Raw genomic sequence first — 21,994 nt, 5'->3', positions numbered from 1 at the left:
GCCCTTGACCCAATTGTAGACTATTGATTCGCGCCCTCTGCGTACGGTCCTGCGGGACGGCTCCTTCTTCCGCGATTCGCATCGCCCGGTTGGTTTTTTTTTCATCCTGTAAATCTATAATCGGGCAGCCCGAGAACATAGATGGTATCGATAACTCTGTTACAAACTGCGTAAGTTAGTTTCGATACGAGGCCGGGAAATTGGCTCAGCCGCAAGCGCGCGGTGTACATGTAGCGAGCTAGGCCAAAGTTTTAATGCGCGTTGTGTGGATGATGAGCTTTACGTGCAGTTTTTCCATTCAATTTCCACGTCTCTTTGAGAATTCAATAAGCAGCCGAAACGAGTTTCCAGCTCTCCTCGGCAGTTTTTTTTTTCCATCGAGAATAAAAACGCGCAGCCGTAACTCTCTTTCTCGAGCAGACGACGATGTCTATAAACACCTTGAGCCCGCAAGCTCTATACACATAAAGATCCAGGAGCTTCGAGCCTTCTGATCGACGTCTATCCACAGACGACGGCTGCGGTATTCCGGATAAACGTCGCCTGCCTTTCCTCTCTCTCTCTCATCTCGCGTCGAGCTACAGCACGAGAGAGAGAAAGAGAGAGGGAGAGAGAGAGAGCCAGCGAGCGGAGAGTCGTCTGAAATCGATAGAGACCTTTGCCGAGGTGTGCGGTGCACAGGTATACGTGTACGTGCACACGATTGCGCGTATGTAGGTAGCGGTTCAGCCAGTCTCGACGAGAATTTTCACGGGAATTCCGGGAGAGCGAATTGTGGCCCGTCGCAGTGCCGTCGTTTTGTTCGATTCTCCGTGTGTATACCGGAGGTTTATTGCGGAAAACGTTCGGGGATTAGATACTGGGCTTTTCCACGCTTCTTCCTTTTTCTCTGATATTTCGATGATGGAGGTGAGGCGGTCGCGTTAAATAAGACGTGGTGACTTGCAAAGCAAATAGTACACAGCGGGAGGCTCGGCTTTGGCTCCCTCTCGGGGGGGGGGGGGGGGGGGCAAGTGCCACCGCTTGTACACCGCGCGCGCTCTCGACTTCCGCATTGGCGCGAGGTAGGGATTACGCTGCGAATTTCGCTGAAATAATGGGTCAGCAGAGGATTCCGAGGGATACGAGTTTCTCACATTTTCCATTCCCGTGAAATGCTCTAAAACGTCGTTTCTTCAGTTTCACTCACACTCGCTCACGTGGACTGTGCAAACGGGTCTCCGCTTTCAATCATTCAGCGGGTAAATAAGCAAGCAGATCCATAAAACATCGGAGAGTAGCTTCCCCGTGCTCGCTGAAGGTGAAAAAAGAAAACAACACCGAGGCAGAGCGAGAGTCACTCACGCACGTGCATAAAACATCAGGCTCGCGCAGCCCGTTGACCTAAAGGGCGCACCCTCGGGACCGAGTATAATCGAGAGTGCAGGCCTCGGATGATCATCGAGATTTTAGCCTCAGGCTTTATACTCACTTTGACCGCTCACTATGGTCAGCGGTGGATCGGCTTCTCGTGCTTTACTGGCTGGAAGCGTGAATTAATTTATAAACGCGGAGGACCGGCCGTAAGAGAGTTCGATCATCGGGGTCGTGTTGGAATTTTCATGCGTCGGAGGTAAACGACATCCGCATATGCGAGGGGCTTTTATTTTTAATGTGTAATAAAGTCGCACAATATTGACGCACGCACTGCGAGCCGTGAGGGTGGGGATAAAAATTTCAGTCCAGATGAACGTAAAAATGGCACTAAACTTTTTCAATTTCGCCGTTTGCCGAGCAAAATGAAAACGCGCTCCATATCGCTATTTGCGTAATTGGAGCGCGCGCAAACTCGAAGAAAGCGCAAAGTTCGACTGGGAGGAATTTTTTATAAATTCGAAACGATTTATTTTTTCAGCAAGCTCGAGCTCGACGAACCGCAAAGCCTAACGAGCCAGCATTCTTCGCTCGAAACTTCCTCCCGCCGCGCCGTCACACCTTTTATTCCGATACCGCCAAGACGAGCCGCGATAAATCAGTGTAAAACCACGCGAAGAAAGCTCGCCTATCCCACCCCCAGAGGTGCACATACACACAGACCGAAAGTCTTGGCTTTATTTTGCCCGTCAGTATCCAGGGCGACGAGACATGCAAATATACACACAGGCTCGCACGCGAAACACGATACCCCCAGCAATCAGTCTCGCTCTGACCGTGTCCCACGATGACTGGCAGCCCAGGGCGTTGGCGGCTAGTATCCTCCTTAATAAGGAACTTTCTTCTGGCGGTGGCGGCGGGCCGCTGCTCACGATTCGCGCGGATTCTTCTATTCGCCGCTTGACTTTCTAGCTGTGAGTGTGGGTAATTTACAGTCGTGCCGCGGAGATTAGTGGGAGAGTTCTCTGCGCAAGCTTCGAGGATGAGAGATGGGAGCCGAGTGATATGTGCGGCAGCTGCCGCCGCTGCTTCGTCGTGCCGTGTCGATTAGCGAGTACCGTACATGTCAGCGATAGACTTTGCAGCCCAGGTACGATGATCCAATTCGAAAGTGACTTCAACGCTCGATGCGCAGTGTGTGCACGCATATGCGTTCGATGAAAATTTTCTAAAAGTAGTCGGTAATTATAACAAAGCGCGTACAGCGGAATCTCGACGCGCACTAATCGATCCTCCGAACTTTCCCCGGCTCTAACCACGCGGGTGTGTGTATGAACGCGCTTTCCTCCTGCATAATGCAGAAAATAAAGGCCTAGTAACATTGAAGACGAACGATCGGGCATAAGGCTAAAGCCAACAGACATACACGCGCGTGCATTATATAGAGCAGGCAATTCCGGGATAAGAGGCGGTGGCCCTATAATGTCTCGAGTGCCAAGACAAGGATTCGATTCTCTTTAGAGCACTGCTGCACGGCGGGCGCGCTTTATAATTGATGCGATGGGGGCTTGATTTTGCCCGCACTTGGAGACACAGCGGCTCCATTATGCACACATAACGCGGCTGCTGTGTCGTGGAAGGGTCTCCTCTTATCGATTCTTTGTAACGCTTATGGCGCGATATATACTTTATATGTACTTTTTTCTTTTTTCCGTGTAGGAAGGAAATATGAGTTACGTTCGCTTCGGGCGAGAGAGGATTTATCGTCGAGGAAAGAATTATCGAATGCGGAGCTGATGTATTGGAGAGCGACTGCGTTCTGGCGTGAGCGAAGCCGTTAGCTTGATATATTATATGTTTAGCGGAGTTTACTTTTCCGAAGTTAGAGTCTTCGCCTCTTCCATAAATTATAAAAAGAAACCGCTGTCGTGGATATTTACGTCTTTTCCTGGAAAATTTCTCTTGCAAATCACTTGGAAAGCTGTGATTCGGGACACGCTCGTCCACAAATTACACAGGCATAAAACAAAAGAAGCCTCAATTCTGAAAAAGTAAACGCACGCGAGGAAAAAGCCGAGTAAGATACACGGCGGGAGGGCTGCAGCAGCGCGCTCGCACTTATGTAGGTGAAGGGCCCGTCCCTAGAGTGTCATCGATGACGCGCACGTAGAGGTATAACGCACACATACACACACGTGGCTGTGTCTCTGAAGAGCCTCTCCCTCTCGAGTCTCTCCTGCCTCGCAGAATGTAGGAATCGGTATACTAGTATAGAAGCGTGAGCCGTTGACGTCCCGGGCTTGCGGAAATCAAGGTTAGAGCAATTAATTAAAGAGGGGCGAGAAGTTGCCCGGGCGTCTGTGTGTGCGTTCGAGGCTCGAATGAAATTGAATTTTTGAGGTGGCTTTGATTTGAGCTGCTGCGGTGAAGCTGTACGGTGTTATTTTGTAAGTATGTAATTAAGATCCCGCACGGAAATGGAGCAGCGCGTCGAGTATCCACGGCGCACTTCATTATCGAGCGCTCTTTTTATCTCTCCTACTTTTCGCGCTGGCCGTCCCCGCATTTGTCAAAGGAAACGCGCATTTAGGGATGAAAGGGGCTCGCTTCTCGGCGCCGAGAGCTACAGCAGGAGGCAAGATTAAAGGGCCGATTCGCGAGCTCAACCTTTGCACTTCGCGTTATACATACCGGCACCGTGGCTCTATATATACGACTACGTCTACTTTATAAGAGCATTTCGTCGTCGTTTGCATTAAAATGAGGGCCATTTGTTACGGTTCTCTTATCTTTTGACGCTCGCGAGAGCTCGGCTGTCTGGCTGTGCTGTTTTGTTTTCGCCCCCCGGGGGAACGACTCGATGTTAATTTTGCTCCAGTCTAAATAAGCGATACGAATTACGTTATAAACGAAAAAGGAAAAGCGTCTGAAATAGCAGCTAGTCTGATTCATGCAAAAGCGGTGATTACGTATTTTACAATTTCTGTAAACAAGTTAGCTATCATTAATAACCCATTTTCACGGCGATTTGAATAATCTTAAACTGGTTTGTCAAGCATTTCCGGTCATTTCCCAGCCACCGGAGAGAATTATACGAAGCAGCACCGCAAGTTCATTTTTTTCTATACCCCTTTATACGGCTTTTCATTTTTATATCCAGCGACGACCGCGTGCGCACATTTCTCAAAACAAAGCTCCGAAAAAAGCCTCTAATTCTGCCGCGTCCGTGATCGGCTTACGGTGGCAATATCGCGTGGGCTTACGTGTACGCGAGGAGAATACAAACGAAGTATAGGCGCGCTCGCGGCTCTTGCGTGTTTCGCGCGCAGTAGCGCATCGCGGTTAATTAGGGCGCGAGAAATCGTTAATAAGCGACGCGCAGCGGGAGGAGGAGGAGGAGGAGAAGTTCCGGGCTATTTTTAAAGGCGCGAGCTCTCTATAAACTTCGACGCCGAGCCATCTTTAGTCCATCGATTAGTGTATAAGTGACGAGGCTGCTGTAGCCGTTGTTGTCGACCTGCAGAGAGCGAGGGATTCTATTTATTTATCTTTTGCTCTGCTGGAAGCTAGCCTTCATTGAATTTTATCTTTTTCAGCTCTGGCTACGCCAAAACATCCACACACGTATCCACGATCGCTTTCGCTCTGCGGATAACGCTCGTATCGGGCTCGCACGTGTTCCCTGAAAAATTCAGCATCGCTTCTGTATCTCTGGCTTTTATTTTTATGCGCCACTTTGCGCAGACAAAAATCTGCATCGTCCGATCGGCATGAAACATTCAGTCCATATCCAGTAGGTTGCAGCAATACAAACGAATATGCAAAGTTTTAAAGCCATCACTTCTTTGCACCTGGCTGTCGCGCCTTCTTGTCGGCGAACTACTCGTTTGCGGCACGTTAACCCCCTCGTCTTCGTCGTCGTCGTCGTCGTCGTCGTCGGTGGCAACTCCTCCAAGTGCAGAGCTCGGGCGTCGGGCCAATTTCCTCCCTGCTACTGCTTCTTTCCCTACTGCATTCGACGTTTTTTTCTATCTCTCTTTGCTTCGCGTGTCGACGCGGCGTTAATATGCCGCCGCTGCTCTGGGTGGATATTACTGTGCCATTGTGGCGGCCTGCCCGATTGAGGCTTGGAATGTATACTTAGGCTAAGCTTGCCATTACCGTGCCCAGTAGTCTTGTACAGCGGTCGCAAAAAATGTGTAATTTGAAGAATTTGCCCTCGTATTTTTAGAACTGTATCGTATCGCTTATATAATAGATACCTATATGCTGAAGAGTGCAATTCATCGCGGTGCAGAGAACAAGGTAAATAAAACGTCGTGCATCGGTATCGAATCGACGAATCTAATCATTCGGCATTAGCAACGCGATATCGACTGCTCTATATATATATATATATATATATATACACGCACACACACACACACACACACACAGACAGACAAACGGGCGACATATCTGCACACACACACCCTCGCTTTTCATTGCCGCGCGACGCCGACGCCGAAGCCTTTTCTCGCTCGCTCTTCTCTGCACACGCAGTAGCGCGCTAGCTCTGCACTGCTCAAACGCGTCATCGACCGAAGAGCGAGTAGTGCAGTCCGCGAGTGTATAGCAGAAGAGAAACCTTGTGTCTCGCGAGAGCGGAGCTTGTTGCAGCTGTTGGAAATCATTACACACTCGCGCGAGATAGCTGCAGAAGAGCTGGCTTATGGAGGTTTATTCGTTGGCGCGGGTCTGTGTTCCATTTGCCGCACGCGCGCCGCGCACTTTTTACGGCTTATAACTCTCTGTGTGTAATTGAGTGATCCGCGCGAGCTCTAGTGTATAATTCGGTGGTTATACGAGGATGCGTCACGAATGGAATTAATGGCTTACTTATGCGCGCCGACTATATCTCCCTCTCTCCCGAGTGCTGTTTAACGCGATACACAAGTGCGTCTTTATCAGCGTAGCTGTGCGGCTGTGTAGTTTGAGAGTCGAAAATTCCACCGCGACGACCTTGCGGACCGAAGTATTTTAATATCGCCCGAAAAACCGCCCGAGTTTTCCGTCCGCCAGTATATCACACAGCTGGAAAAAAAGAAAGAAATAAGAGAATCGCTTAAACGAAAATATTCTCACATTCTCGACGACCCATTTCGCACGACCTCCCGGAGCGCATACAATGGAGGCCGGCTCGCGGATTAAAGGCCACGCCGCGCATTATACGACTGTAATAATCTCTCCCAATCGAACGGCCGAAACAGAGCTCGGTGTCGCCGGCCTCGATTTGACGAGCAGTGACTCGATCGATTAGCGGCTCGCTCGTAGCTTTCTCGAAGCACACACACGCGCGTCCGTTGGAAAATCGTAGGTAGAAAGAGACGCGCGTGGGAGTCGAGCCGAACTGAGGGAAGTCGAGAGCGAGAGTGAATGGACCGTGTTCGGTACTGCGGATATATGAGTATCGAGTTATCGAGTTATGCTGGATTATACGCGATAGGGGAAGCATTTAGATGAAGTTTCTCCCGGAGGAGCTTATCCCGCGTCTTCCTAATATCTTCGGACGCTTGTTTTGATGGGCCGCAACTGGGTTTTACGAATTCAACGCGTATTCTGCCGCTAAATTTCCCTTGAAATTGCGAAAAAGCACACACGTGACGTTTCAACTCTAGTGTACACCAGCTGCAGCTGCTCCACTTCCGTCGCCGACGCCGCCCGTCTGCTCTTTACGACTGCAGCAATACCGCTCCCTCGGCTTTTTATTTTTTCAAGTCAAGGTCGCGCGGGTCAAGTTTGCGCTACCACTGCGCGAGTCGCCCTCTTTCTCTCCTGTCGTTCGGACACACGGTGTTGCACGGAGAGAAAAAATTCGATTAGTGTTGCGTCACGGAGTGCTTTAAGGATCTCTTATTTCCGAGAAAGAAAGAGTTGCGCAAGGGTATTATTGTATACAACCGGAGCCGTATGAGTGGGCGATCGAGATTCGAGTAGGATCGACTTACAATTAGCGCAATCGTGCCAGCTTTTCATTGTCTTTTCGCGTATTATATATATTTTTCAGTTAGCATCTCGCTGCAAACAAATGTGTTTACGCGCGCTGTGCACGTGCGGCTGTTTATAGGGTACCTATAAGACACTATATACAACACTATATACAACTCTGTTATCTCGATTCACCCCCGCGGAATTCCCCGGAGAGAGCGTCGCGAAAAGTTTTTCGGAGCACGATAACAATTTTATCCGTCGAGGCCATTAATCATCGCCGTAATATCCCCACGGTGTCTTTATAAATGCTGTTGCTTGTATTCGTCTATATAATCGTGATTAATACACTCCGCGAGCGCGGCTAATACTATTTTATGCCGCGCGGGAAAAACGTCAAAGCGGCGTAAAGTCGAAAACACTCTGGCTCCCTTCGATGATCCAGCGTTCGAATCGAGTTAAAAAAAAAAATGTACAAAATGGATTCGCTCGTCCGACCGAAACTTCATCGCTCGCGTTCGTTAAAGTGTATACGCTGCACCTCGCGCTTTTAACTCACCAGTCATCGTCGCCGCTTTGCTCGCAAATATTTGCAGGCCATTAAACCTCTCTTCGATAAAAAGAAAAAATGCTCTCGCGCAGCGGGAAAAAAAGTCGCTGGTCCGTGTTCGGCGAATCAATTGACGATAGCGTTAACTGCGACGCTTCCGCGAAATGGCGCGTACACGAGAGGATTAACGAGAGATGGCACTTTATAGAGCACTTGCTGCGAGAAGAGATCACGTGTTCTGCTGAGCGTATATTGATCGACGGCTTCTTGGTCTTTCGCCGCAGAAATTTCACGTGTATTTTCGTCGTCAGATATATGATTAACCTTTACTTTTTAAACTAATTTTCGCCAGACACTTCTGTCTCCCCATAGATTCGTATCTATGTCTAAGTACAGACATTTCTCGACTCGCGTGCGATGACGCGCGCTAAGCCCGGGAACATCGGAATTTAATGAAATTGTCTTGGATTGACGCTGGCTCTCTCGTCGTATCGACCTTCCGTGCAGCTCGTACGGCGATGACGAGCGGCAGACATTCTCGGACGAGCTCTATTAAAATTTTCGCTCGGTATTCTGAAAATTTGATGCGCCGTGTACTGCTCCGCAATATTCGAAGGGCTTTAATGAAGCTTCATCGGAAATTCAATTATATTAATACTCGAGCACGTTTCTGCGAGTATGTTAGACTGGAATCGAATCTAGAGCGATAAAACCTTTTGAAATATTTCACGACAGCAGAGAGCAACATTTGCCGGATCACAGCGTGCGTGAAAAACCTTTCAGAAAACAAACACAGTGTACAGCATCGACGTGTACAGCCAAAGTATATAGGGTCGCCTCTCGTTCCACATCTCTCGGCGGCGGTAAGGGAGTACGTGCGTTCGTCATACGCGCTCACACACACACACACACACACACACACACACACAAAAGGTAGATATGCCGCGAACATGACGCCACTATGTACTCGCAGTAGCAGCGGCAGTAGCTCTCGCGAATCGATCCCACTCGGGACTCGAGACAGATATGGGTCAGCGCAAGCGAGCGGTTGCCTACGCCTTCGCTTTTTCTTTCGCCGCCTGCTGGCACATATACAGCCGGAAAAGCCAGCCGGTTATTATCTTCCCGTCTCCTACTCGTGCGGGACGATATTCTGCAGCTATCGAGGGATGAATTGGATTGAAGAGGCGGCGGCGGCGGCGGCGTCGGAGGAGGATTCTCACAGCCGCACTTTGAGATGACGAGCTTTTTACGCCGATTTGATAAAGAGTAATGAGACGTGAAACGCTCTCTCTCTCTCTTTCTCTCTGCACGACATCAAAGCTCCCCCTACTGCAGCTGACGTAGTTACGCATTGACGTCATCGCGCTCGCTGTAACGTTTACAACGCGTTGTTCTTCCTTGCATTTTTGCAGTGTAACGAATGAGCTGTAAAAAATTACACGAGGGCTAATGCGAATGTCACGTGTGGCTAGAGAGTGTGAGAGGAATTATCGGGAAAACTTCGCCTCATATGTGCTCTGTCGAATGCTTGACCCTCGCCGCATAGTTACGGCGAGAATAGAGGAGGAAAATTACGCTGGGGAGGATATCGGGCTGAAGAAAGGCGAAATTATGGTTCGCACTTTCTTCGAGGCCTCGAGAGTGGTATACGCCTTTTCGCCGATGATACGACGTTGGCTATACGATTACCATTGTTATAGAGGAGCTTCTTCTTCGCTTGTATATACGTGGATCGGATTTAAAGAGGAGGCAAGTCGTGAAAAGTTGCTCGCGCGCAGATAGTAAAAGCTTCTCGAATATTTCTTATTACACGGGATGTGTAAACTTCGGCTGCGGAAGTTTGGACTATGTTATCTCTCCCTCGTATAGTAGTTTCGCCTTGCCAGCAGTTTCTGCAATGCGCGCACAGGAGCCCAGAGTTTACGTTTAGCGCTGCCTGCGCAGTATAAAGCCCCGAACAAATGTTGGGAGTACCTGCTACGGGAGAGAATGAGTAACCGAGCTGAGAAATAATTTATTTTTCCCTTATCTAATTCTTATCTTCTTTTTTGTTGCAGGTGAGTTACCCGGAACGCACGACGTCCGCTCAAAATCTCCACGCCCACGTGAGTACCAAAAGCCCGTGCTCAGCAGCGCTGCGTCGCTGCTCAATGCGGTCGATTCGAAGAGGCTCGCGTAATTTGGCTCTCATTAGATGCAGGCCGAGTGCAAGGTCGAGATGCTTCTCCTTCTCAAGAAGCGCGCCGCGCTATAGATCAAAGCGAAAAGTCTCGCGCGCGCGAGACTTCGTTATGCAGTCTTGCCCCCTCCTCGTGGCTATCGGACAAATTTTATATATTTCGCCCGCTCGGATGTGTAACGCGTCTGCGAACGACACGTGACCTCTTGCGCACAAGTCTCGTGCGGATAGGTCGAGGATATTAATAGCCATATACTCTCGATGCGCTGTGATCGCCGGATTATTTTTATATCCGTGTATCTTTCTTACGGTGTAATGTCTTGTATCGTATACGAGTGATAAAGTAGATGGCGCACTCTGGCTTAACGAATAAGCAAGATAGGCGTAATATTTTGTAATGCTAAAGTATACGTGAAAAAATAAGCGGTATCATGTTCAGCGGGGATAGTTAGAGCGAGCAACCTCTTTATCGGGTCGATGCTTGATTGTAAAATATTTACGACACAGGGGGCAGGCCGAGTCGGAACTTTAAATTTGCCCTCGATAAGCAGGCACATGTATTCGCGCGCACGCGGCCAATGCAGAGGGCCGAAAGTGGGTGAAACGCCGCGGGGATAAAGCTCTCTATGATTCGGATCGTGTCGTTGGTATGTACGTTCGCGAATTCGCAAGCGGGGGTAGAGTTGGATTTATGTAAAATTCATTTTGAGGGTAGGAAAAGGCGCGAGTTATGAAACCAACTGCCAACGAACGTTATACATATGAAATAAGTTTTCGTTTATTTATTCCACTACGGCGCGTATAAAAAGTGTAATAAAATTAACATGTTCAAAAGAAAGGCTCGTATCTTTGAAGCGGAAAGAAGACGGGGCTGTGAACGTTGAATGCTGAACTGACCTAAATTACCTTGTTCGCGCATCTAATTCTCCTTCACTTACCCTTTTCGTCTTCATTCCTGTCTTTTTCTCGCGGCTGAAGTGCACTTTTTCTTCGCAAACGGGGACGCGGCCAACGCGTGCTTCAGATTTAATGCCTCGAATATGCGTTCTACATGTAAATTTCAGATTTATTGCTCCCCTTATCGGAATTGTTGCGTTTTTTCGCAGAAATGCTGGCCATTACGCATCTCTTGCATAAACTATTCCGGAGAATAAATAGCCGCTAGATTTAACAACACTGTCTCGATTAAAATAGCGTTGTATTAGTCTTTCCTGTCTGGTCATTTTATTTATATAAACTAATGAAAAATCTGATATTGTTGCCTCGTACACCCGGTGTTTCAACACCTTGGCTTTGAATAGTCGTTTTGATTTTTGTCCAAGCCAGTCGGAAAAATTCGAATAGAAGCGACTGGTGCTAATTATAACAAATTACTGCTCTGCGCATCATCAATTCTGTGGGAAATAAATCAGGCTTGCACTCTGTTCACGAACGCTAGTAATTTATAACCGCCGCTTTGTCGTTTATTTAAACTTGTACAATTAAAAATGTTTGTATCTCCGATGGCAAAAAGTAGCCAACTCGTCAAACACTGCAGAGCGTCAGCTGCGGGGTCTCGCTTTCAACGCCAAAGTTCGCTCGAGCCGCTATTTATATTAGCCGCTGCTCGCCTCCTAAGAACCGCGAGCCGCGATATACCGAGCTGTGCACGCTCCCGCCAGTAAAAGGGACAATAAAGCGCAGCGCGTAGGCGCAGCCTTTGCCCACACGCGAAGTCTCCCGCGGAAGAAAGTAAAACGCGCGCTCGCGGAGTCGTAAACACAATTGACCTGCGAGTCAGGCGTTAATTCGCTTCGTGATGGCTTGGTTTACTAGTATTTCAATGAAATTTTTTCCCTCCGAATGCGACAATTCGTATGAATCCTATCGCCAGAGTATGCCAATGTAGGTAATGCGAAAGATGCGCGAATTATTGCGACACTCGACTTTGTTAATATGTTGTTATGTACGTTTACGGTTTTAAGCAAAAGCAGAGCACGTCTTGCGTGACAAATGCTTTCACTCGCTCGAAAGTGGATCTCCGTTTAGCCGACTTGCGATGATTTATCCGCGGACAAATCCATGCCTGCGCATAATGCGCTCCTGCACGGTAAATCTTGCGGCTCTGCGTGTTACGCGAGTACCATTGTCACACACTCGTGGAATTCGTCCTCTGAAACGTGTTTTAAACGTCTGATTTATGGCGTGCGTTGCATACGTAGTCCTAGGCTCTGTTATCGGTAGCAGAGAAGTGTAAGGTGAATTCCGGAGAAAGTTCTGCTGCCGCGATTTCGTTCACAAGCTTGTCGCTGCTAAAGTACGAAAGGGTGTATCGTGTCCCGGCGTAATTAAAGAATGCGCGGAGTTGGGGAATGGTTTTTAATTTACGCGCGAGCTGAACATTTCACCGCTTATTACTTTCTTTCCTCTGCTACTGCTCTACTCTGTATAATTACTTTTCGCGCGAAAGCTCGCTTCTGCTACTTGATAATTAAAAAATGCGCATTCCGAAGTGACTCGTTAATTTGATTTCTCTTTCTCCCTCCGCGTTTCACAAATTCACCAGCGTTTGAACAACGGCCGAGACAATGTACAGGGGAATTATATATATGCATAACTGCTTCTACAATCAGAGCTGGCCATTGTGCCAGCGAAATTTATGGCTTCAATAATCAGCTCTGCTTACCTTTTTCACATCTTGCTTTACGATATCGAGCATCAACAATCTCCAGAAAAGCAATGTGTAACGCAGGCGTTGGCGAATTCGTATAATAACAGTCTTTCGTAATTACACCGCTCGCGTACACCCTTTGCTTGCACACACGACGTGTATATAGGCGGGGGCAGATAGCGCACGTGAGATGTTACGTAAATACGGCGGTTCGCGAGCTATGTACTCTCGTATGAGCCCGAAACAACGCAATTAATAACGACTCCAACGATAATATCGATGCGATCGTGGGATTATTTCGAGGCGTGTAGTATGATATAATAACTCGGAAATAGGACTATATCGCCGAGGGCTAGATAAAAAAAATTTGAGAATCTGTATGCTTTTCAGGTGAATGCTCGTATATCAGCGCCGTAAAGAGCGTCAGATATCAATTAAGCCGTCTCGTTAATCACCATTACCATACCAAATTCTCCACCGTCAATCTATCAAGCCTAAGGCACAGCTCATAAACACACCCCTGAGCCGACACTAAATAAAAGGACCCACCGCATCACTAGCCGCATAATCCCGCAGCTATGGAGCAATAAATACAGCAGCCTTGCGTCTACGAAATCGCGTAGATTAGCCGAGCCCGCTATGCACACGACGAGCAGATGCCATAAAGTTGACGCCCATCCGCGCGCTCGAAATTATCGACGCCGATATACCGCGCGCGCACATAATTCCATGAGTCGACGATCGTAGGCGCGCGGGGTCACTCGTCGGGTTTTGCTCTATCGCGCGCAAGCCTGTGTGTCGTTAGGCAGATAAGTCACTTTTTTTCTCTCCACGCCGTCGTGAGTTTTTATTTGTCGAAGAGGAACGATGTCTTCATCGCCGTGAATCTTATCGAAGCTCAGCGTAAACAAGGTTATTGATGATTACGGCTGCTTAAATTTTTTACACTGTATTAGCCTCGACATGGTCTGTTAATAATGTTCGTTCTATTTGCGATGTAAATTTAATCGCACACGTCCTATTCCAGCATAAAACTTTCTCTCTTGGCCAAGTCTGAAATGAATTCTCGTCTCGACTTATTAGCAGAGTACAAAATAACCGTTCTTGCTTCGCTCGACTCTAGCATTATGTCCGCGTCTCTTGTGCGCTCGCGTACTTGGCACAAGCACCGTCACGAGCGTAGGTACAGCCCTAAAATACGCCAGAGGCATTTAACGGCCAAATGAATAATGCTCTTTTGCACTGACCCTTTTTCCGTCGTTCTTTTCCACGAAGCTGGCGCGCACTTTTAGTCCGGCTTTTCGCGCGCTGACGTCATCATCGGAACGGAATTTCCGGCTCCATACAGAGTTGATAAAACTTTTTGATTCTGCATCTATCGCTCGCTGAATTTCAAAACGCTCCTTTGTGCGATACGTTTTTCAGCGTGCTAGTCGCGGAACGCATTTCAACTATTCTTCATTCCGAGGCTGTACGCCAGCAGCGTGCCTGAAAGGGTGAACATTCGAGCGCAATCTAGCCCTTGTGCAGCGCTACAAGAGAGCCAGTCTTTGAGCATTCAGCTCGCGAAATACGTCGTCGTCGTCGTCGTCGTCGTCGGGTGTAAAGATCGCGTCGAGAGGGAAAGTACTACCTGAGAACGGGAATTTTCTCTCTGAATACGTCATTCTTCCCTCATTCTTTCGGACAGTGGCTCATTTTTGTTCAGGCACTATACGCTCGAAATTTCAACCAAAAAACACCAACAAAATAAAAAATTCACGCGCGGGATCCTCCACCGCGCACACCTCTCGAGCTTTCCGTACGCGCGAAAGAGCAGCTGCCTCATCAGGGTGGCCGGTCTGCGTAGTATACGCGGAACAACACTATACATACCACCGACGCTCCGTCGGGTCTTTGTCCCGATAATGACGCGCGCTCGCGACGACGAGCTCGTCAAAGACGACGCTGCTGCTGCTGCTGCTACGCCTCGCGACCCCTCAATTCGCCTCAATTGAGAGACAGAAAATGGAAGGAGCGCGACTCGAGATGAAAACGCAGAGATAATTATACGGCGTGTCTGCAGCGCGATGACGGACTAGGCTGCTTTTTCGAAAGCGTGATACACGAGGGTGTTTTTCGAAAACTAAAAACAGGGGCAGTCGGAAATGGAATTCTTGATGCGCGTGGTGGGAAATTTTGCAATTTAAAGTTTTGTTCCCGCGAGCGAGATGACATTTTCATAGCTATTCATAAAACGGTTGCGCGCGCTGTTCGCTCATAAAAGTCGCGGCTAAATCTTTTCGACTCGCATTAAACGACAGCCGCAAGAAGTGCAATATTTACGCGCGATGATAAAACGATCGAAATTCCAAACGAGAGTTTTTTTTTCCAATTTTCTACCGCACGCAGCGTTGTGCATTCCGAAGCGTGAACCACAACTTTTAATTACACCAGAAATCCCCTGACAATGTACGAAGCGCCCTCCAACATCGCTCGCGCGACTCATAACGCATGCAAAATCCCGCACTAATCCGTCAAAGAATATACGCATAATCAGATTCCACGCGCCACGCGAGATGATCCTCTTACGCTCTCTCTCCCTCTCGCATATGATAAACCGTCGCCATCGCGCGTCCGTGAGATAAACGCATACGTGCGACGTCGAAAAAGCTGTCGCGCATAAGAGAGAGAGAGACCGTTACGGGAAAGGACGAAGGATGGCAATTAACAGCGACGCAGCCGTGCACTCTGACATCCTTATACAACGTACGCGCAGGCACACATTATGCAACGCCCGCGAGCCCACTCTCTGAGCTCCTTATATACTCTCTCGCTTGTCAGATTATGACGACGTGAGTATGCGCTCCTCTCGCGCACGTGCGCATCCGTGAATTTTCCGCGAGCGATGCGAGATTGCCCGTAAGGAATGACTTCGTTCGCGTCGATTAGGAAGCTTTCGTCCGCTATACAATGGCGTTATTTTTTACCACGAACCTTGGGAAAGCTATTTTAGAGTATGGGTCAGGCGGCTGTGAATTATTTGCATTGTAGTATGGTTTTTTGAGGCTTCGATTGAGCAACCTACTGCATGAGAATGCAGCTAATTATCACATCGTACACACACACGAGAGCGACAGACTTCCCTTGGATGATTCATAATCGCGCGCGGTCGAATAAATCATAAGCAGTTAGTCACGGTTGCAATTATTATTATCTCCCAGTCGTCCTGAGGTTTTTCTTCCTCCTTTTTTCCTATCAATTGGCGCGTCTGAAATAGTTCCGATGAGTCAACCATGTACACAACAAAGCTCAAAAATTGTTTACCACACTCGCTCGCAACGGAAATATTGATCAGTCATACGGGTTTGCGCTTCAAGTAAAACAATCGGAACAATGTTCAAAACTCTCGGGTTCGCGAGCAAGCAAGCAAACCGACGTCCCACAAACAGAACTTCAGAAGCGCCTACTCTCTCTCTCTCTCTCTCTCTCTCTCTCTCCCGGACGCTCGCGCTCGCAGAAGTAATAGTCCCGGATTCCATTCTCCGAATTTGTTTTGGGAGCGCTAATTTTAAGCCCCCCTCGACCTCATACATAACCGAAGAAATTCGCGCGTTATCCGGGCTTTTACCAGGAAGTTGCGTAATCCGCGTATATATTTAGAGCTCTTGCAACGAAATCCGACGAACGACGAGATCTCCCTAAACGCATCAGAGCTTCGGAGCGATTTCAATCGTAATGAACCCTTCAACCAAGCGCGCGCGACACCTCCCGCGGCGCATCTCAATCCACTTGCTCGCGCGGGAAGTATGCAGAGGCAGCCGCGCCTCGCGCGCGAGGATAATACCGCGTGGGCCGTCGTTGTCGTGCAGTCGCGTGCCTTTCCTGCGCGTACCGTTACATACACTCTTGCCGTCGAGTGCGTGTATGCTGATTTACGCTCGCCGCCGGAAACGAAGGTATTTTTCGCTGGGGCTCGCGAATGTGTTTATCACGGGCTGCAGTTTCAATTCCACTGATGGGGCTCGATTGGATGATTGCTACCGTCTTTTTTTTCGGGCATTATGCAGAGAGTGAGAGAGAAAGGGAATCATCAACCCGCTGCGCGACCGCAGATGCGCTAATGCATCGAGGCCGAATGCGCCTGCTGCTTTCGAGCGTTATTTATGGAGCGGAGGAATGTAGGATGGGTCGAGAGTGCGCTGATCGGTGAGCGGAGATTTTTGTTGAAATAACGCATCCTCATTCCTTATATACGGTGTCCAGATGAGGCGGTAGCATTTGGACAATTATGTTGGCGAATTCGCGAGAGCACCTAGTTCGCCCTTGCATTGTTGTACCGGCGGGTAATGATGATAAATTGCGTGCTTGACGCCTAAATTTCAATTTCGCCTCATTAGTCGCAATTGAAAAATGAGAGACCCGCTCGACCGGCATCTCTAATTCAACGCAGTCGAATTTGTTCACGACCCGTCTGCGAGCTGTTTGTGTTTTTCTTATCGCGAGCTTCCAATCCGATTCTCAGCGGCAAACAATCACAGTTTGCAAACGCCGAAGCCGAAAATCAGCTACGGATAAACATTCAATCAAGCCGCACAATGGCCCGCAAACCGCCGTCGCCTAACAATAGTCTGCTCATCCGTCGCGAATTTCGGGCGAAACCGTTCATTTCATACCTACGACACAATGCACAGAGCTAAAAACGGTCGAGGGGCCTGTCGCGCAATAATCGAACGAATGCTGTGGTCGAGGCTTAATGGGACTCGTAGCTCCGCGCCCGCTCTGTTTTTCAACTCGCCCTACGCGTCCGGTCGGCCGGTCCCGCTTCCGTCGATTTATTAATCGCCCAACGCGACTCCAGTGCTGCTTTGTTTCGCGCGCTTTTGTGCGAATCCGAGAGAGGTGCTAAAAAATGCAGCCGACTGTATTATACGGGTATCTGTGGTTGGACGCGAATGCTGGCGGCTGGGATTAGCGGTTTTATACTGTATGACTAGAGCCGCGCATAGTTCCTGGCGGGACTATTTTTAGGGTCGATTGTGGTCGTCGTCGTTCCGAGAATCCTTGGTCTTTTTTATTTACCTTAATCGCGAGAGATTACAGCGTTAAAAATGAACGTTCAAAATTAGAAGCTCGAGAAAAAGAGCTCGCGGCACGGTTGATACGCAAAAGAATAATAACGATGATTGTTTTGACTGCGGAACTTTTTGCAAGCTCCTCCGCGCGAAATCCCGGCGGGCCTTGAAAAAGACCTAAAAATAATCTCTCTCGGCAGCCGGCTGTGTGTAGTGTACGACTGCCGATTCACGCCGACCGCTCTCGCGGCTACGTTTACGTGTTTTTTTCTTCTTCTTATTTCGTGAGTCGAAGACGTCGTGTCGGAGGAGAAAACGTAAAAATAGAGAGGGAGGACATGCAGGAGAGACAAATCTCGCGGATAGAGCTCCACTTCGTTTGCTCGACGACGCGTGTGTACACATGCTGTTGCTTCATCAGCTGATTTATGCGACTCGGGTGATTTCCCCTGGGAGAGCTGTCAAACTCGTGCTTTTCTAGCCGAGATTACGGGCCGCTTCGTTTTTTTTTCTTGCTTTTTTCTTGCTACGTGTAAAGTTTTCTGGCGATGTGAAGAGAGGAAAAAAACATGCACTGAAGTTGGTCGTTGTACACTCGATAACCTCAGCGCAGCACTTGTAAAATAGAGAGTGTAGTAAGGAACATAGGAAAAATTCCAAATCAAGCATTCACCGCGAAAGTCTCTATACCTACCTCTTTCACTCCGTCTGTCTGAATCGTCCGTAAATGGATGCTCAGGAAGCGTGGAGATGTCGTCGCCGCAGCAGCTGTCGTCGTCGTCTCATCAGGTGACGCTGACGCGCGCGTACTACTACTACAAAAGGGGGGGAGGAAATCGCGAGGGGTAACCTACATTTCCCGGAGAGCGCCGTCGCGCGATTGATCTTTTCCAGGTCAGAGTAGAAAACGAAAGCGCTTGTAGGCTCCTTTTTCGAGCATTATGCCGAGGCTTTTGAGATATTTTTTCATTTCGACGTTCTAAAGGTTATGCGAGACGCGTGTTTGCTTTGTTCATTCCTCTCGTAGCTCTTCCTTGAATCGCGAATTCCGTATAAACTCCGAGACGCTGACCCTGATACGATTGCCTTCAAGTCGAAGAAATAAACCAACAAAGCCCGCTAACCCAGTCAAATCAGAGTATCAACACCGTCCGCAAGCGCCTCGAGCATCCACTCCCCCATCAGCCCAAAAAAGCTCTCGTGCGAATTATTCACTTGCGGATTGACCCTGAACAGCTCTCGACCCCTACTTGCGTCCTTCCAGCACGCTTTTGGAACTCGTGTTTTCTCAGCTGCCGCCGTGTGCCGGATTTATTATTTTTTTGTGAATCATTATAGGCGCGATAAAACGGTTCGCGAAAATTTTAATGATCGAGCCTCGGCTTAAAATCGGACCGGCGCGTATTACGCGGTTTATTTTGGCCGATCTATGCATATAGAGTTTGTGAGTCCAAGCGAATTCCTCTACGCATAAATTGCTCGTTGACGCAGCTCGGCCAAGAAAATCGAGTTGTTTTGATTGGTGCACGTATCCAATAAGAAGCCAATCGACGAAAAAACAAACAGCCCGAAATACACCGATCGACATGTCGTCCCCGGCTACTCCCGAAAGCTCACAGGGCATCACGAACTCGCAAAATATCAGTCGTTGTCGTCGTCGCGGCGACGTTATTATTAACCTTCTCTCTTTTCTCCCTTTCTCTCTCTCTCTCTCTCTCTCTCTCTCACCTCGTCTCTCGGAATTATTAATAACCCCCCGGCGCAGAGAGACGGTGCGCAGATGCGGCGCGGCGGCCTCTTCCGGAAATGAGAGAATCTCTGGCTAATATGCGCCGGCATATTAACCCATCCGAAAGAGACGACAGAGCGAGAGATAGACTTTCGTTGTCTGCAGCCAGCAGCTATTGATTCGCCGATTGGGATCTTCTTCGGAGATGTGCGTTTGTAGCTCGGTTTCCCCGCGATGCGAGATATCGTCGATAGCGTCACGTGCACCCACTATTCATATAGATGTTACAGGAAGGAAAGGATATTAATTCTGAACTAATTGCTATTTTTCAGCCGCCGGAGAACGAGCTGCAGAAGGTGGGCGAGCGCGTGCCGTCGGAGCACGAGCTCAGGGTGCAGCGTTCGCTGCAGCGGCTGAACGTACCGGACTGGTACAAGAATTCGCCGGCGGCGCGCGAGGGCGGCGGCGGTTTCCGGCTCAAGAGGCACTCGGACGCTTCGCAACACGGCGGATGGCGCGCCCTCGGCTCCAAGACCACCTCCCTTTCGTCGCTCTCATCGTCTTCCAATCGACAGCCGACCACAGGTATAGAGACACGTACGTAAAGAGCGCGGCTCTGAGCGAAGACGGCTCATCCGTTTTTTCTTTTATTTATCTTTTTATCTTGTAAACCATCATTATTTTTACGCCCTTTACTCTTTTTCTTTTCTTGGCTGATTGATTACCGCGTTGCAGCAGCCGGTTATAGAGGATTGTCAAAGCCGGCGAGAGCTAAGTGATTTGAGAAGCGTCTCTCTCGATATTCAATACAGTACGGAGGATCGCTTTGATCAGCGCGGAGAATTATGTATAGCTGAATAAAGCCGGAAAAAGGCAACGGGAACGCGCGTGTATTTATATATGCATTATTATTAAATGCGTCTGACCCGGTTACGACCTTATCTACCTGCTCGCGTTTATCCGTATATCTACGTTTCGCAGTACACTACTAAAATTTTAACCAGGCTAGCTCGTATTTCAAAAGACTGATCGGAATAAATCATTTTTTACGCGCGCATTAACGCCGCTGTCACTCAGCGCGTTCTTCAAAAATAATTCTCGTTCCACCAAAAAACAGTCGCTTCCGTATATGAGTAGCCGGGTTCGTTTCCCTAAAACTACACAGAAGCGCATCTCCGCTCTGCGAGGCAATTGCCGCAAGCAGCTGGTCAGAACGACGGGAGAGGAATCGCACCGGCCGAAAGTCTCGCTCCAAAATTAGTGTAGACTGGCGGCGCACTGCACAGTCCAATTCGCGAGCCAATTTCGTCGTTCGCGAGTTATTAGTAGGCCGACCGTTGCGATGCTGCAAAGTGTATACTGCACGAGTTTCGGTCTGACGTGGGATACGGCCCCCGATAAAGTTAGAAGCCGGCCGAGTTGATTCGATTAGTCGCGTGTCTCGTAGGCCTGGCTCGAATTTTCCTCGACGTAAATGGGAAAACAAGCTTCGTTTTCGGTTCGCTGGAAACGAATTTGAAGGGAAGTTTTTTGGGCTGTGCACTGATGGACCGGAAATTTCGAGCTTTCGACTCTGATGAAGAGCGTCTTTTTTTTACTCGAGTTTAAATTGGTGTCTCACGTTCTGTCGTACTTCCAAGAACGTTTTAAAAGAAGCTAACAATTTAACTTTCTTTTACAATTCTTTTTATTTAGGCACGCACGCAAAGGTTTGTTACTTGTATTTCTTATACTTACGAAACGATTGGACATCAAGTCAATCATCAATCATTTCAACCCCATATGTATAAAAATCACTAACGGAAAAATCTGACTCCACAGGTACCCTGCTGAGCCCGAGCCCGACGCCGCCGGTCTTCTCGAGATGGAGCACGAGCCTGCTGAACAGCGCCGGAAGCTCACCTGCGAGCTCCGCGCGTTCCTCCTTCAATCATCGGCAGCCCTACCTCGGCTGGCGCTCGCAAGAGCGTCTCACAAATCCGCGCACGCCCGCCGAACGACTCGCCCAGGGCATCCTACCTCAGCTGCAAAACGCAAACAAGGTAATTGGGCCGCACCAGCATCGGTTCGACGACTAGACTGATGATCTGCAGCTTCTCTTTTTGAATTTACATGCGCAAGCTGCGTGTCGTTGAGATTCGTTAGCTATGCGATGCAGCACGAACTCGTCATCATGTTTGTAACGCGAAAATACCTTCCTGGAATATCTGTTTAATGCATCCTCTCGACTTCTACGATAATTAAAATCCTGAACGTTTATCCGATGAAATTGGTAAAAGGAATAATGCACTAATTGCGAAAGCAATCATTATCTCTGTACTTACCTTACCTTCCACTGGCTAGAAGCTCGTACTAAGTAAATCAAACTCTTACGTCACGTACAAAAGCCTTACCTCTATATCAAGAATCTCCTTTTCTCTCTCTCGCGCGCGCCTCTGCGTCGCCGTAAATTATGCACCAGCTCGGTAATTTTTAATTACCCTCAATTTTGCGCAAGCTCGAGGCCGAA

General features: G+C 48.6%; 1 protein-coding gene across 11 annotated transcripts in view; it reads left to right on the top strand.

Annotated features, from left to right (window-relative positions):
- LOC100121037 overlaps nucleotides 1–21,994 on the top strand; it is a 68,241-nt gene that overhangs the window by 31,993 nt on the left and 14,254 nt on the right. For 7 of the 11 annotated variants that reach the window (XR_004226626.1, XM_031922823.1, XM_031922820.1 and 4 more), the window contains exons 7-9: nucleotides 9,931–9,978; nucleotides 19,818–20,082; nucleotides 21,307–21,527. Coding sequence is in view for 9 of the 11 variants with exons in the window: in XM_031922823.1 (XP_031778683.1) it covers nucleotides 9,931–9,978; nucleotides 19,818–20,082; nucleotides 21,307–21,527 (534 nt within the window). In the remaining 2 variants the exon portion in view is untranslated. The remainder of the gene's footprint in view (nucleotides 1–9,930; nucleotides 9,979–19,817; nucleotides 20,083–21,306; nucleotides 21,528–21,994) is intronic. The other 4 variants (XR_004344653.1, XM_031922822.1, XM_031922821.1 and 1 more) reach the window with 3 other exon arrangements.

Source organism: Nasonia vitripennis, chromosome 2, assembly GCF_009193385.2.
Source record: "Nasonia vitripennis strain AsymCx chromosome 2, Nvit_psr_1.1, whole genome shotgun sequence".
Classification (NCBI taxonomy): Eukaryota; Metazoa; Arthropoda; class Insecta; order Hymenoptera; family Pteromalidae; genus Nasonia; species Nasonia vitripennis.
The sequence above is the reverse complement of the archived record's forward strand: the minus strand, read 5'-3'. Positions and strand labels throughout refer to the sequence as shown.